Source organism: Phyllobates terribilis, unplaced genomic scaffold, assembly GCF_046119375.1.
Source record: "Phyllobates terribilis strain yellow unplaced genomic scaffold, ASM4611937v1 Scaffold_4__5_contigs__length_816908805, whole genome shotgun sequence".
Classification (NCBI taxonomy): domain Eukaryota; kingdom Metazoa; phylum Chordata; class Amphibia; order Anura; family Dendrobatidae; genus Phyllobates; species Phyllobates terribilis.
In genome coordinates this window covers 810,301,668-810,318,073 of record NW_027362764.1, presented here as the reverse complement: position 1 = coordinate 810,318,073, position 16,406 = coordinate 810,301,668, and the positions used below count along the sequence as shown (strand labels likewise).

The 16,406-nt window shown below is 58.8% G+C and overlaps 3 protein-coding genes across 4 annotated transcripts in view; 2 read left to right on the top strand and 1 right to left on the bottom strand.

Annotated features, from left to right (window-relative positions):
- The window catches only part of LOC141266132 (cytochrome P450 11B, mitochondrial-like), a 65,154-nt gene extending 59,943 nt beyond the window's left edge, over nucleotides 1-5,211 (top strand). For both annotated transcript variants that reach the window (XM_073680094.1, XM_073680095.1), the window contains exons 7-9: nucleotides 135-213; nucleotides 3,638-3,829; nucleotides 4,902-5,211. In XM_073680094.1, the coding sequence (XP_073536195.1) occupies nucleotides 135-213; nucleotides 3,638-3,829; nucleotides 4,902-5,012 (382 nt within the window). In that variant the 3' untranslated portion in view covers nucleotides 5,013-5,211. The remainder of the gene's footprint in view (nucleotides 1-134; nucleotides 214-3,637; nucleotides 3,830-4,901) is intronic.
- A 1,304-nt stretch (nucleotides 5,212-6,515) lies between these two features.
- On the top strand, nucleotides 6,516-8,926 carry LOC141266133 (uncharacterized; the record flags this gene model as incomplete). Its single annotated transcript, XM_073680096.1, has 1 exon — nucleotides 6,516-8,926. A coding segment is annotated over one exon (1,950 nt), but the record flags the coding sequence as incomplete, so codon positions are not given.
- Nucleotides 8,927-9,588: 662 nt separating this feature from the next.
- LOC141266131 (TBC1 domain family member 20-like) overlaps nucleotides 9,589-16,406 on the bottom strand; it is a 37,194-nt gene continuing 30,376 nt past the window's right edge. The window contains exon 8 of the mRNA XM_073680093.1: nucleotides 9,589-11,742. Coding sequence (XP_073536194.1) covers nucleotides 11,511-11,742 — 232 coding nt within the window. The 3' untranslated portion in view covers nucleotides 9,589-11,510. The remainder of the gene's footprint in view (nucleotides 11,743-16,406) is intronic.

The window sequence follows — 16,406 nt, the reverse complement described above, 5'->3', positions numbered from 1 at the left end:
GAGCACCCGAGTGTTCCAATGTGCTCGACCCGAGCATCGAGCCCCCGAGCATTTTAGTGCTGGCTCATCACTAGTGATCACTAGATGGCACCTGATATGGAGATGTTTGATCTATTGCTCTTGGTTGTCTTCAGGTTGTATCCTGTGGGGATCACGGTCCAGAGATATCTGACTAAGGACATCACGCTGCACAACTACCACATTCCCTCTGGGGTGAGACTTTGTCCATTTTCTTATTAGGGACACCCAAAATAATCAGAGCTTGGCTTCAGAAACCCCACAACCGCCATACTGCACCCCATATTGTCTGATCTACCTTCCATGTCTCGCTCTGTACCCCTGTATCCTGTCCCCTCTACCACCCGCATCTTGCGCTGTCCCCCATATTCTGTCCCGTCTACCCCGACCCCATCTCGCTCTGTACCCTATTTCTGTCCTCTTTACACCCACGTGTCTCTCGCTGTACCCCATATGCTGTCCCATCTACGGCCCACATCTTGCAATGTACCCCATATTCTGTCCCCTCTAACACCGGCATCTCTCTGTACCCCACATTTTGTCCCCTCTACCCCCGCATCGCTCTGTCCCTTACATTCTGTAACCTCTACCCCCACGTCTGTCCCCTACATTGTGTCCGCTCTACCCCCGCGTCTGTCCCCTACATTCTGTCCCCTCTACCCCCGTGTCTCTCTGTACCTCATATTATGTCCCCTCTTCCCTGCGTCTCTCTGTACCCCATATTCTATCCCCTCTAACCCCGCCTCTCTGTACCCCACATTCTGTCCCCTCTACCCCCATGTCTCTCTGTACCCCATATTATGTCCCCTATTCCCTGCGTCTCTCTGTACCCCACATTCTGTCCCCTCTACCCCCGCGTCTCTCTGTACCCCACATTCTGTCCCCTCTACCCCCGCGTCTCTGTCCCCTACATTCTGTCCCCTCTACCCCCGCGTCTCTGTACCCCACATTTTGTCCCCTCTACCCCCGTGTCTCTGTCCCCTACATTCTCCCCTCTACCCCCTCGTCTCTGTCCCCAACATTCTGTCCCTTCTACCCCCGCGTCTCTCTGTACCCCACATTTTGTCCCCTCTACCCCCGTGTCTCTGTCCCCTACATTGTCCCCTCTACCCCCGCGTCTGTCCCCTACATTCTGTCCCCTCTACCCCCGCGTCTCTCTGTACCCATTTTGTCCCCTTTACCCCGTGTCTCTGTCCCCTACATTGTCCCCTCTACCTCCGCATCTGTCCCCTACATTCTGTCTCCTCTTCCCCCTGAGTCTCTGTCCCCTACATTCTGTCCCCTCTAACCCCGCGTCTCTCCGTACTCCACATTTTGTACCCTCTACCCCCGCATCTGTCCCCTACATTCTGTCCTCTCTTACCCCCCGCGTCTCTGTCCCCTACATTGTGTCCTCTCTTACCCCCCGCGTCTCTGTCCCTTACATTCTGTCCTCTCTTACCCCCCGCGTCTCTGTCCCCTACATTGTGTCCTCTCTACCCACGCGTCTCTGTCCCCTAGATTCTGTCCCCTCTACCCCCGCGTCTGTCTCCTACATTCTGTCCCCTCTACCCCCGCGTCTCAGTCCCCTACATTGTGTCCTCTCTACCCCCGCGTCTGTCTCCTACATTCTGTCCCCTCTACACCCGCGTCTCTGTCCCCTACATTGTGTCCTCTCTACCCTCGCGTCTCTGTCCCCTACATTCTGTCCCCTCTACCCCCGCGTCTCTGTCCCCTACATTCTGTCCCCTCTACCCCCGCGTCTGTCCCCTACATTCTGTCCCCTCTACCCCCGTGTCTCTGTCCCCTATATTCTGTCCTCTCTACCTCCGCGTCTCTCTGTACCCCACATTTTGTCCCCTTTACCCCCGTGTCTCTGTCCCCTACATTCTGTCCCCCCTACCCCCACGTCTCTCTGTACTCCACATTTTGTCCCCTTTACCCTCGTTTCTCTGTCCCCTACATTGTTCCCTCTACCCCCGCGTCTCTCTGTACCCCACATTTTGTCCCCTTTACCCCCGCGTCTCTGTCCCCTACATTCTGTCCTCTCTTACCCCCGCGTCTCTGTCCCCTACATTGTGTCCTCTCTACCCCCGCGTCTGTCCCCTACATTCTGTCCCCTCTACTCCCGCATCTGTCCCCTACATCTTGTCCTCTCTACCCCCGCGTCTCTGTTCCCTACATTCTGTCCCCTCTACCCCCGCGTCTCTGTACCCCACATTTTGTCCTCTCTACCCCCGCGTCTCTGTCCCCTACATTCTGTCCTCTCTACCCCCGCGTCTCTGTCCCCTACATTCTGTCCCCTCTACCCCCGCGTCTCTGTACCCCACATTTTGTCCTCTCTACCACCGCGTCTCTGTCCCCTACATTCTGTCCCCTCTACCACCGCGTCTCTGTCCCCTACATTCTGTCCCCTCTACCCCCGCGTCTCTCTGTACCCCACATTTTGTCCCCTCTACCCCCGTGTCTCTGTCCCCTACATTCTCCCCTCTACCCCCTCGTCTCTGTCCCCAACATTCTGTCCCCTCTACCCCCGCGTCTCTGTCCCCTACATTCTGTTCCCTCTACCCTTGCGTCTGTCCCCTACATTCTGTCCCCTCTACCCCCGCGTCTGTCCCCTCTACCCCCACGTCTGTCCCCTACATTCTGTCCCTACCCCCGTGTCTGTCCCCTACATTCTGTCCTCTCTACCCCCGCGTCTCTGTCCCCTACATTCTGTCCCCTCTACCCCTGCGTCTCTGTACCCCACATTTTGTCCCCTCTACCCCCGCGTCTGTCCCCTACATTCTGTCCCCTCTACCCCCGCGTCTCTGTCCCCTACATTCTGTCCCCTCTACCCCCGCGTCTCTGTCCCCTATATTCTGTCCCCTCTACCCCCGCGTCTGTCCCCTACATTCTGTCCTCTCTACCCCCGCGTCTGTCCCCTACATTCTGTCCCCTCTACCCCCGCGTCTCTCTGTACCCCACATTTTGTCCCCTCTACCCCCTGCGTCTGTCCCCTACATCTTGTCCTCTCTACCCCCGCGTCTCTGTCCCCTACATTCTGTCCCCTCTACCACCGCGTCTCTGTCCCCTACATTTTGTCCCCTCTACCCCGCGTCTCTGTCCCCTATATTCTGTCCCCTTTACCCCCGTGTCTCTGTACCCTCTACCCCCACGTCTGTCCCCTACATTCTGTCCCCTCTACCCCCGCGTCTCTCTGTACCCCACATTTTGTCCCCTCTACCCCCTGCGTCTGTCCCCTACATCTTGTCCCCTCTACCCCCGCGTCTCTGTCCCCTACATTCTGTCCCCTCTACCACCGCGTCTCTGTCCCCTACATTTTGTCCCCTCTACCCCCGCGTCTCTCTGTACCACACATTCTGTCCTCTCTACCCCCACGTCTTTGTCCCCTACATTTTGTCCCCTCTACCCCCGCGTCTCTGTACCCCACATTCTGTCCGCTCGGCCCCCGCGTCTCTGTCCCCTACATTCTGTCCGCTCGGCCCCCGCCTCTCTGTCCCCTACATTCTGTCCGCTCGGCCCCCGCCTCTCTGTCCCCTACATTATGTCCCCTCTACCCCGCCTCTCTGTCCCCTACATTATGTCCCCTCTGCCACCCCGTCTTTCACTAGACGCCGTATTCTGTCCTCTTTTGTAGACTCTGGTGCAGGTAGGTCTGTATCCCATGGGCCGCAGCTCTCACATCTTTCAGGACCCCCAACGTTATGATCCTGGTCGCTGGATGCGCAGGGATGACACTAACTTTAAGGCGCTGGCATTTGGCTTTGGATCGCGACAGTGCATTGGTAGAAGGATTGCGGAGACTGAGATGATGCTTTTCCTCATGCACGTAAGTCCAGGCGGCACTTCTGTAATCGCTCTCACAGAATACAGTGGTATAAAAAGTCTACACGCCTCTTATAAAATCCCAGCCTTTTGTCATGTAAAATAAATGCTACCAGAAGAATCTCCAAACTTTTTTCTCCTTTAACATCGCCCATAATCCGTACAAATCCACTGAGAAACCAACTGAAATCATTGAGAGGAAAATAAACTACAATAATGTGGTTGCATAAGTGTGAGCACCCTCTTATCAGGGCTGTGGTTGTGCTCAGAATCAGCGATCACATCCCCCCCAGGTTTCATACGGCCGCCATCATTTACAGCGATTCTGATTAACCCCAGAGGAAGTGTCGCTGCTCTAGGAGGATTTTCCTGACATTTTCCGGTCCCAGGCATTAGATCTACCATGGACACTATGAAGACGTCATCAAGAAGGGCCTGAACTTTAGCAGAAATGTGACATTTTTTGAGAACTGGACATCCCTCAGATATTGATGAAAAGACAAGAGAATTGTCCATGGAGGCCGACAGCAACATTAAAGGAGCTGCAGGGATTTCTGGCCAGTCCTGGTGGTGTTCTGCATGTAGCCACAATCTCCCGTATTCCTCATTTCTCCGGCCTGTGGAGGAGGGGAGAAGACGGAGCCTTTTCTTACATATAAAACCTCCAGGCCCCACAATGTTCTGCAAAAACTTCCATCACATTGGCCAGAAGCAGAAAACGTGTTCTGTCTGACGAGATCGAGGGGGAACGTTGTGGCCATATTTCAAGAAGGTGTAAAGCAGACACCAGTCATCACCATCCCCACAGTGAGGCATGGTGGTGTGTGTAGGAGGTGGAATTGGAGGTGGCAAGCATTCAGATAAGTGAGTGATCCAAGGTGAGGACTAAGGGCAGGTGATGACAGGTTGGTGCCGATTGGTATGAGGGTGTACGGGTGATGGGTGGCGGGTGATAGGTGTTTGGGCGATGACTGGTGAGGGATGGGTGTCGGGGTGAAGACAGGCAGGAGGCAGTAACTTGCAGGTTGGCAAATTTGCAGAGTTGAGGGTCACCCGTTTTCCTTCTCGCCCTCCAGATGCTGAAGAACTTCCAGATTGACACGGTGTGTAAACACGACATAAACACAGTTTTCAGATTCATCCTGATGCCAGAAAAACCGCCGCTGTTGACCTTCCGCCCAATCTGACTTCGTGGCCCTTGCTGCACAGCCATGCGATGAAGGTGGATTGTAAGCTCCTGCGTCCAGTATGTAAGAGTACGCACTAATAAATAAAGAGTAAGACGTACGTGACGCCTGATTACTACACACGGAACGAGGAGTGTGATGAGGCAGGAGTGTGGGGTGATGGCTCCCGCAGTGGGTGTGGGAGGATGGTTTCTAGGGTGAGCGGAGATGGAACAGGCTCCAGGAGGGTGTGGAGATGCTCTAGGTTGGGGGTTGGGTGGGGATGGCTCTCAGAAGGGGTGGGGATGGCTCTTAGAAGGGGTGGGGATGGCTCTCAGAAGGGGTGGGGATGGCTCTCAGAATGGGTGGGGATGGCTCTTAGAAGGAGTGGGGATGGCTCTTAGAAAGAGTGGAGATGGCTCTTGGAGGGGCTCTGTGGGAGGGGGCTCCTGGCTGATGCGGGGTGGGGATGATTCCCAGCAGGAGTAGAGATGACCCAGGTGGGGGTTGGGTGGGGATGGCTCCTGGCGGGGACAGCTCTCAGAGAGGGTGGGGGACAGTCTGACGACCTGTTCCAGGAGGAGCGCTGCTCCGGCCTCAGCCATCTTACTGCGGCCCCCTCTGGGTCACTTCTTCAGTGCAGCTGTAGCAGATGCTGAGTGACGGCCGCTGTGGACAAAGGTCATGTTGCGGGGGTCTTCTCTGCAGGTCATTATACTCATGGATTGAGATCTCAGTGATCTAAAGGGGGCTCCTGGAGAAAAATAAGCTCATACTAAGGGTGGTCTGTGGGGGCTATGAAACATGAGATGGAGATGCCTGATTAGGTTGACCTTGGAGAAATAGATCTGTGATGTATAGAGGGTCCAGGGGATGTGAGGTGTCCGGGGGCCATCAAAAGCACTGATATTGGCAGGATTTGTCTTGGTGCCAGGCGGTGAGGTGACTGATGGCTGCCCGTCCTTTCAGTACCCGGCAGCGTCTATTCCAGCTCATTAGTTCATCTGTTCTCCCCATAACGACGCTCATTAGCTTCAGCACTTAAACAGAAGCACCTGCTAAATACCACCCCCCCCCGGACCCCGTCCCCAAGATCCAGGACCCCGGAGTAAGTGGTGAGGACCCCCCTCCCCACAGAGCATGGTACCACGAAGGATTAACACCGCAGACCCGACACAATCTGCAGGAATTAACAGATGCAGCAGAACTGAGCGGCGAGAGGCCGGGCGAGAGGCCGGGCGAGAGGAAGGGCGAGAGGACGGGCGAGAGGAAGGGCGAGAGGAAGGGCGAGAGGACGGGCGAGAGGACGGGCGAGAGGCCGGGCGAGAGGACGGGCGAGAGGCCGGGCGAGAGGAAGGGCGAGAGGAAGGACGAGAGGAAGGGCGAGAGGCCGGGCGAGAGGCCGGGCGAGAGGAAGGACGAGAGGAAGGGCGAGAGGCCGGGCGAGAGGCCGGGCGAGAGGAAGGGCGAGAGGCAGGGCGAGAGGAAGGGCGAGAGGCCGGGCGAGAGGCCGGGTGAGAGGAAGGGCGAGAGGACGGCCGAGAGGCAGAGCGAGAGGAAGAGCGAGAGGAAGAGCGAGTGGACGGGAGAGGAAGGGTGAGAGGAAGGGCGAGAGGCAGGGCGAGAGGAAGGGCGAGAGGAAGGGCGAGAGGACGGGCGAGAGGAAGGTCGAGAGGAAGGGCGAGAGGACGGGCGAGAGGACGGGCGAGAGGACGGGCGAGAGGAAGGGCGAGAGGAAGGGCGAGAGGCAGGGCGAGAGGTAGGGCGAGAGGAAGGGCGAGAGGACGGGCGAGAGGACGGGCGAGAGGACGGGCGAGAGGACGGGCGAGAGGACGGGCGAGAGGACGGGCGAGAGGAAGGGCGAGAGGAAGGGCGAGAGGAAGGGCGAGAGGAAGGGCGAGAGGAAGGGCGAGAGGAAGGGCGAGAGGACGGCCGAGAGGCAGAGTGAGAGGAAGAGCGAGTGGACGGGAGAGGAAGGGCGAGAGGCAGGGCGAGAGGCAGGGCGAGAGGACGGGCGAGAGGCCAGGAGAGAGGAAGGGCGAGAGGACGGGCGAGAGGAAGGGTGAGAGGAAGGGCGAGAGGACGGGCGAGAGGACAGGTGAGAGGCAGGGCGAGAGGACGGGCGAGAGGAGGGGCGAGAGGAGGGGCGAGAGGAGGGGCGAGAGGAGGGGCGAGAGGCAGGGCAAGAGGCAGGGCAAGAGGACGGGCGAGGAAGAGCGAGAGGACGCGGGCGAGAGGACGGGCGAGAGGAAGGGCGAGAGGAAGGGCGAGAGGACGGGCGAGAGGACGGGCGAGAGGACGGGCGAGAGGAAGGGCGAGAGGACGGGCGAGAGGACGGGCGAGAGGCCGGGCCAGAGGAAGGGCGAGAAGAAGGGCGAGAGGACGGCCGAGAGGACTGGCGAGAGGCAGAGTGAGAGGAAGAGCGAGTGGACGGGAGAGGAAGGGCGAGAGGCAGGCGAGAGGATGGGCGAGAGGCCAGGCGAGAGGAAGGGTGAGAGGAAGGGCAAGAGGACGGGCGAGAGGACAGGCGAGAGGCAGGGTGAGAGGACGGGCGAGAGGAGGGGTGAGAGGCACGGCGAGAGGCAGGGCAAGAGGCAGGGCGAGAGGACGGGTGAGGAAGAGCGAGAGGACGCGGACGAGAGGACGGGCGAGAGGAAGGGCGAGAGGACGGGCGAGAGGAAGGGCGAGAGGCAGGGCGAGAGGCAGGGCGAGAGGAAGGGCGAGAGGACGGGCGAGAGGAAGGGCGAGAGGCAGGGCGAGAGGAAGGGCGAGAGGCAGGGCGAGAGGACGGGCGAGAGGAAGGGCGAGAGGAAGGGCGAGAGGCAGGGCGAGATAACGGGCGAGAGGATGAGCGAGAGGCAGGGCGAGAGGACGGGCGAGAGGAGGGGTGAGAGGCGGGGCGAGAGGACGGGCGAGAGGAGGGGCGAGAGGCACGGCGAGAGGCAGGGCAAGAGGCAGGGCGAGAGGACGGGCGAGGAAGAGCGAGAGGACGCGGGCGAGAGGACGGGCGAGAGGAGGGGCGAGAGGAGGGGCGAGAGGAGGGGCGAGAGGCACGGCGAGAGGCAGGGCGAGAGGACGGGCGAGGAAGAGCGAGAGTACGCGGGCGAGAGGAAGGGCGAGAGGAAGGGCGAGAGGCCGGGCGAGAGGAAGGGCGAGAGGAAGGGCGAGAGGAAGGGCGAGAGGACGGGCGAGAGGACGGGCGAGAGCACGGGCGAGAGCACGGGCGAGAGGACGGGCGAGAGGAAGGGCGAGAGGCCGGGCGAGAGGCAGGGCGAGATAACGGGCGAGAGGATGAGCGAGAGGCAGGGCGAGAGGACGGGCGAGAGGAGGGGCGAGAGGACGGGCGAGAGGCAGGGCGAGAGGACGGGCGAGAGGACGGGCGAGAGGCAGGGCGAGAGGACGGGCGAGAGGACGGGCGAGAGGAAGAGTGAGAGGACATGCGAGAGGCAGAGCAAGAGGATGGGTGAGAGGTAGAGCGAGAGGACGGGCGAGAGGCAGAACGAGAGGACAGGCGAGATTGGGAGCGAGAGGACTGCTACAAGAGCGCTACACCACCCCACTGCTACAAGAGCGCCACCCCACCACGCTGCTACAAGAGCACCGCTACAAAAGTGCCACTACACTGCAACACTGCAAGAGCACCACACCAACGCACCGCTACAAGAGTGACACACCACACTGCACCGCTACAAGAGTGCCACACAACACCACACCGCTACAAGAGCGTCACACCACAAGAGTACCGCACAGCTACAAAAGCGCCTCACCACCGCACCAAGAGCTCCTCATCACCACACCGCTAGAAGAGCGCCACACCACAGCACCGCTACAAGAGCGCCACACCACCACAAGAGTGCCACACCACTGCTACAAGAGCGCCTCACGACCGCACCGCTACAAGAGCATCTCATCACTGACCGCTATAAGAGCACAACACCACCACCGCACCGCTACAAAAGTGCCACTACACTGCAACACTGCAAGAGCGCCACAACAACACACCGCTACAAGACCGCCACACCACCACACTGCACTGCTACAGGAGAACTGCACCGCTTCAAGAGCGCCACTACCTGACAATAAGAACCAAACTTTTGCTCCCATGACCACAGACTCCACAGTGATGAGCGATTAATGACGCCGCTACAGCGGACAGAAAATATTTATAAAAAACACAAATATTACATGATCATGTGACCCCCGACAAGACCTGCCCCCCCCACTGGCCCCCTCCCAGTGCTAGCTTTCATCAGTCCCCTCTCACTCTCCCCCTTATCCATTGGTCCCCCACATATTCACCTACCTTAGTAGGCCCCCTCATACTGCTTACCCCTTATCATCCCCACCTCTCACTCCAGGTCCCCGTCGGGCCCCGCTCCTCACTCCAGGTCCCCGTCGGGCCCCCCTCCTCACTCCAGGTCCTCATCGGGCCCCCCTCCTCTCTCCATGCACAGTATGCTCACATTAGGCCCCCTCTTACTGCTTCCCCCTTATTATCCCCACCTCTCACTCCAGGTCCCCGTCGGCCCCCCTCCTCATTTCAGGTCCCCATCAGGCCCCCCTCCTCTCTCAAGGTCCCCGTCGGCCCCCCCTCCTTACTCCAGGTCCCCATCAGCCCCCTCTCTTACTTTCTCCCCCCTCTCTCTCTCCATGCGTGGTGCGCTCACAGTAGTCCGTGCAAAGAGAAGGATTAGCTCCCCATTGGCAGCCCTCCTCCTTCCAGGACCCTATCGGTCCATTCCTTCTCACTCCACGTCCTTGATGGCCCGCTCTCTTACTCTCTGCCCCCACAGGCCCGCCCTCTTACTCTCCGCCCCCACAGGCCCGCTCTCTTACTCTCTGCCCCCACAGGCCCGCCCTCTTACTCTCCGCCCCCACAGGCCCGCTCTCTTACTCTCTGCCCCCACAGGCCCGCCCCTCTTACTCTCTGCCCCCACAGGCCCGCTCTTTTACTCTCTGCCCCCACAGACCCGCTCTCTTACTCTCTGCCCCCCACAGGCCCGCTCTTTCACTCTCTGCCCCCACAGGCCCGCTCTCTTACTCTCTGCCCCCACAGGCCCGCTCTTTCACTCTCTGCCCCCCACAGGCCCGCTCTCTTACTCTCTGCCCCCCACAGGCCCGCTCTTTCACTCTCTGCCCCCACAGGCCCGCTCTCTTACTCTCTGCCCCCCACAGGCCCGCTCTTTCACTCTATGCCCCCACAGGCCCGCTCTCTTACTCTCTGCCCCCACAGACCCGCTCTCTTACTCTCTGCCCCCCACAGGCCCGCTCTTTCACTCTCTGCCCCCACAGGCCCGCTCCCTTACTCTCTGCCCCCACAGGCCCGCTCTTTTACTGTCTGCCCCCACAGGCCCGCCCTCTTACTCTCCGCCCCCACAGGCCCGCTCTCTAACTCTCTGCCCCCACAGGCCCGCCCCTCTTACTCTCTGCCCCCACAGGCCCGCTCTTTTACTCTCTGCCCCCACAGGCCCGCTCTCTTACTCTCTGCCCCCCACAGGCCCTCTCTTTCACTCTCTGCCCCCACAGGCCCGCTCTCTTACTCTCTGCCCCCACAGGCCCGCTCTTTCACTCTCTGCCCCCCACAGGCCCGCTCTCTTACTCTCTGCCCCCCACAGGCCCGCTCTTTCACTCTCTGCCCCCACAGGCCCGCTCTCTTACTCTCTGCCCCCCACAGGCCCGCTCTTTCACTCTCTGCACCCACAGGCCCGCTCTCTTACTCTCTGCCCCCACAGACCCGCTCTCTTACTCTCTGCCCCCCACAGGCCCGCTCTTTCACTCTCTGCCCCCACAGGCCCGCTCTCTTACTCTCTGCCCCCACAGGCCCGCTCTTTCACTCTCTGCCCCCCACAGGCCCGCTCTCTTACTCTCTGCCCCCCACAGGCCCGCTCTTTCACTCTCTGCCCCCACAGGCCCGCTCTCTTACTCTCTGCCCCCCACAGGCCCGCTCTTTCACTCTCTGCCCCCACAGGCCCGCTCTCTTACTCTCTGCCCCCACAGACCCGCTCTCTTACTCTCTGCCCCCCACAGGCCCGCTCTTTCACTCTCTGCCCCCACAGGCCCGCTCTCTTACTCTCTGCCCCCACAGGCCCGCTCTCTTACTGTCTGCCCCCACAGGCCCGCCCTCTTACTCTCCGCCCCCACAGGCCCGCTCTCTAACTCTCTGCCCCCACAGGCCCGCCCCTCTTACTCTCTGCCCCCCACAGGCCCGCTCTTTCACTCTCTGCCCCCACAGGCCCGCTCTTTCACTCTCTGCCCCCACAGGCCCGCTCTCTTACTCTCTGCCCCCCACAGGCCCGCTCTCTTACTCTCTGCCCCCACAGGCCCGCTCTCTTACTCTCTGCCCCCACAGGCCCGCTCTTTCACTCTCTGCCCCCACAGGCCCGCTCTTTCACTCTCTGCCCCCACAGGCCCGCTCTCTTACTCTCTGCCCCCACAGGCCCGCTCTCATTTTCATGCTCCACTCTACCATCTGTCTATCTTCTTCCCTTTGAGATGTTCATTGAATTCAGTCCTGGAGTCTCAGAAAAGTCCCAGCAATAAATCAGGTCCCCACTCCAGGGCAGTCTGAGTCACAGCGAGAGCTGCAGCCCCCAACGAAGCAGAGATCCCCCACACCGCCAGCTTTAGCAGGGTGTTCTGAGACCGAGTGGGCAGCATATCAGACGGCGGGGAAACCTGCTGACGAAGCACAAAGTCTGGCCGCTGCTGAGCGCTGGAGATCTGCAGGGAGTGGAAGGACGCCGCGGAGATACTGAAAGACATAACAGGAGGAGACCATGAGAAGGGCTGAATCTGAAACCCAAAATATACAGAGAGGGATCACAGAGCGCGCTCACATCAGCCCGTCCATAGAGAGCGCGCTCACATCAGCCCGTCCATAGAGAGCGCGCTCACATCAGCCCGTCCATAGAGAGCGCACTCACATCAGCCCGTCCATAGAGAGCGCACTCACATCAGCCCGTCCATAGAGAGCGCACTCACATCAGCCCGTCCATAGAGAGCGCACTCACATCAGCCCGTCCATAGAGAGCGCACTCACATCAGCCCGTCCATAGAGAGCGCACTCACATCAGCCCGTCCATAGCGAGCGCACTCACATCAGCCCGTCCATAGAGAGCGCACTCACATCAGCCCGTCCATAGAGAGCGCACTCACATCAGCCCGTCCATAGAGAGCGCACTCACATCAGCCCGTCCATAGAGAGCGCACTCACATCAGCCCGTCCATAGAGAGCGCACTCACATCAGCCCGTCCATAGAGAGCGCACTCACATCAACCCGTCCATAGAAAGCGCACTCACATCAGCCCGTGCATAGCGAGCGCGCTCACATCAGCCCGTCCATAGCGAGCGTGCTCACATCAGCCCGTCCATAGAGAGCGCACTCACATCAGCCCGTCCATAGAGAGCGCACTCACATCAGCCCGTCCATAGAGAGCGCACTCACATCAACCCGTCCATAGAGAGCGCACTCACATCAGCCCGTCCATAGAGAGCGCACTCACATCAACCCGTCCATAGAGAGCGCACTCACATCAGCCCGTCCATAGCGAGCGCACTCACATCAGCCCGTCCATAGCGAGCGCACTCACATCAGCCCGTCCATAGAGAGCGCACTCACATCAGCCCGTCCATAGAGAGCGCACTCACATCAGCCCGTCCATAGAGAGCGCACTCACATCAGCCCGTCCATAGAGAGCGCACTCACATCAGCCCGTCCATAGAGAGCGCACTCACATCAGCCCGTCCATAGAGAGCGCACTCACATCAGCCCGTCCATAGCGAGCGCACTCACATCAGCCCGTCCATAGAGAGCGCACTCACATCAGCCCGTCCATAGAGAGCGCACTCACATCAGCCCGTCCATAGAGAGCGCACTCACATCAGCCCGTCCATAGCGAGCGCACTCACATCAGCCCGTCCATAGAGAGCGCACTCACATCAGCCCGTCCATAGAGAGCGCACTCACATCAGCCCGTCCATAGAGAGCGCACTCACATCAGCCCGTCCATAGAGAGCGCACTCACATCAGCCCGTCCATAGAGAGCGCACTCACATCAGCCCGTCCATAGAGAGCGCACTCACATCAGCCCGTCCATAGAGAGCGCACTCACATCAGCCCGTCCATAGAGAGCGCACTCACATCAGCCCGTCCATAGCGAGCGCGCTCACATCAGCCCGTCCATAGCGAGCGCGCTCACATCAGCCCGTCCATAGAGAGCGCACTCACATCAGCCCGTCCATAGAGAGCGCACTCACATCAGCCCATCCATAGAGAGCGCACTCACATCAACCCGTCCATAGAGAGCGCACTCACATCAGCCCGTCCATAGCGAGCGCACTCACATCAGCCCGTCCATAGAGAGCGCACTCACATCAGCCCGTCCATAGACAGCGCACTCACATCAGCCCATCCATAGAGAGCGCACTCACATCAGCCCGTCCATAGAAAGCGCACTTACATCAGCCCGTCCATAGAGAGCGCACTCACATCAACCCGTCCATAGAGAGCGCACTCACATCAGCCCGTCCATAGAGAGCGCACTCACATTAGCCCGTCCATAGAGAGCGCACTCACATCAACCCGTCCATAGAGTGCACTCACATCAGCCCGTCCATAGCGAGTGCACTCACATCAACCCGTCCATAGAGAGCGCACTCACATCAGCGCGTCCATAGAGAGCGCACTCACATTAGCCCGTCCATAGAGAGCGCACTCACATCAACCCGTCCATAGAGAGCGCACTCACATCAGCCCGTCCATAGCGAGCGCACTCACATCAGCCCGTCCATAGAGAGTGCACTCACATTAGCCCGTCCATAGAGAGCGCACTCACATGAGTCCATGAACAGAGCGGGATCAGACCGAGCGTGCTCACATCAGTCCATGCACAGAGAGGGATCAGAGCGAGCGCGCTCACATCAATCCATTCACAGAGAGGGATCAGAGCGAGCGCGCTCACATCAGTCCATTCACAGAGAGGGATCAAAGAGAGGGTGCTCATATCAGTCCATTCACAGAGAGGGATCAGAGCGAGCGCGCTCACATCAGTCTGTGCACAGAGAGGGATCAGGGCGAGCGCGCTCACATCAGTCCATTCACAGAGAGGGATCAGAGCGAGCGTGCTCACATCAATCCATTCACAGAGAGGGATCAGAGCGAGCGTGCTCACATCAGTCCATTCAAAGAAAGGGATCAAAGAGAGCGTGCTCACATCAGTCCATTCACAGAGAGAGATCAGAGCGAGCGTGCTCACATCAATCCATTCACAGAGAGGGATCAGAGCGAGCGTGCTCATATCAGTCCATTCACAGAGAGGGATCAGAGCGAGCATGCTCACATCAGTCCATTCACAGAGAGGGATCAAAGAGAGGGTGCTCATATCAGTCCATTCACAGAGAGGGATCAGAGCGAGCGTGCTCACATCAGTCCATTCACAGAGAGGGATCAGAACGAGCGCGCTCACATCAATCCATTCACAGAGAGGGATCAGAGCGAGCGTGCTCATATCAGTCCATTCACAGAGAGGGATCAGAGCGAGCGCGCTCACATCAGTCTGTGCACAGAGAGGGATCAGAGCGAGCGTGCTCACATCAATCCATTCACAGAGAGGGATCAGAGCGAGAATGCTCACATCAGTCCATTCAAAGAGAGGGATCAAAGAGAGCGTGCTCACATCAGTCCATTCACAGAGAGAGATCAGAGCGAGCGTGCTCACATCAGTCCATTCACAGAGAGGGATCAGAGCGAGCGCGCTCACATCAATCCATTCACAGAGAGGGATCAGAGCGAGCGTGCTCATATCAGTCCATTCACAGAGAGGGATCAAAGAGAGGGTGCTCATATCAGTCCATTCACAGAGAGGGATCAGAGCGAGCGTGCTCACATCAGTCCATTCACAGAGAGGGATCAGAGCGAGCGCGCTCACATCAATCCATTCACAGAGAGGGATCAGAGCGAGCGTGCTCATATCAGTCCATTCACAGAGAGGGATCAGAGCGAGCGCGCTCACATCAGTCTGTGCACAGAGAGGGATCAGAGCGAGCGTGCTCACATCAGTCCATTCACAGAGAGGGATCAAAGAGAGGGTGCTCATATCAGTCCATTCACAGAGAGGGATCAGAGCGAGCGTGCTCACATCAGTCCATTCACAGAGAGGGATCAGAACGAGCGCGCTCACATCAATCCATTCACAGAGAGGGATCAGAGCGAGCGTGCTCATATCAGTCCATTCACAGAGAGGGATCAGAGCGAGTGCGCTCACATCAGTCTGTGCACAGAGAGGGATCAGAGCGAGCGTGCTCACATCAATCCATTCACAGAGAGGGATCAGAGCGAGCATGCTCACATCAGTCCATTCAAAGAGAGGGATCAAAGAGAGCGTGCTCACATCAGTCCATTCACAGAGAGAGATCAGAGCGAGCGTGCTCACATCAGTCCATTCACAGAGAGGGATCAGAGCGAGCGCGCTCACATCAATCCATTCAGAGAGGGATCAGAGCGAGCGTGCTCATATCAGTCCATTCACAGAGAGGGATCAAAGAGAGGGTGCTCATATCAGTCCATTCACAGAGAGGGATCAGAGCGAGCGCGCTCACATCAATCCATTCACAGAGAGGGATAAGAGCGAGTGTGCTCATATCAGTCCATTCACAAAGAGGGATCAGAGCGAGCGCGCTCACATCAGTCTGTGCACAGAGAGGGATCAGAGCGAGCGTGCTCACATCAGTCCATTCACAGAGAGGAATCAGAGCGAGCGCGCTCATATCAATCCATTCACAGAGAGGGATCAGAGAGAGCATGCTCACATCAGTCTATTCACAGAGAGGGATCAGAGCGAGCGCGCTCACATCAGCCCGTGCACAGAGAGGGATCAGAGCGAGCATGCTCACATCAGTCGGTGCACAGAGAGGGATCAGAGCGAGCATGCTCACATCAGTCTGTGCACAGAGAGGGATCAGAGCGAGCGTGCTCACATCAGTCTGTGCACAGAGAGGGATCAGAGCGAGCATGCTCACATCAGTCTGTGCACAGAGAGGGATCAGAGCGAGCGTGCTCACATCAGTCCGTGCACAGAGAGGGATCACAGCGAGCGTGCTCACATCAGTCCATTCACAGAGAGGGATCAAAGCGAACGTGCTCACATCAGTCCGTGCACTGAGGGGGATCAGAGCGAGCGCGCTCACATCAATCAATTCACAGAGAGGGATCAGAGCGAGCGTGCTCACATCAGTCCATTCACAGAGAGGGATCAAAGAGAGCGTGCTCACATCAGTCCATTCACAGAGAGGGATCAGAGCGAGCGTGCTCACATCAGTCCATTCACAGAGAGGGATCAGAGCGAGCGCGCTCACATCAGTCTGTGCACAGAGAGGGATCAGAGCGAGCGCGCTCACATCAGTCCATTCACAGAGAG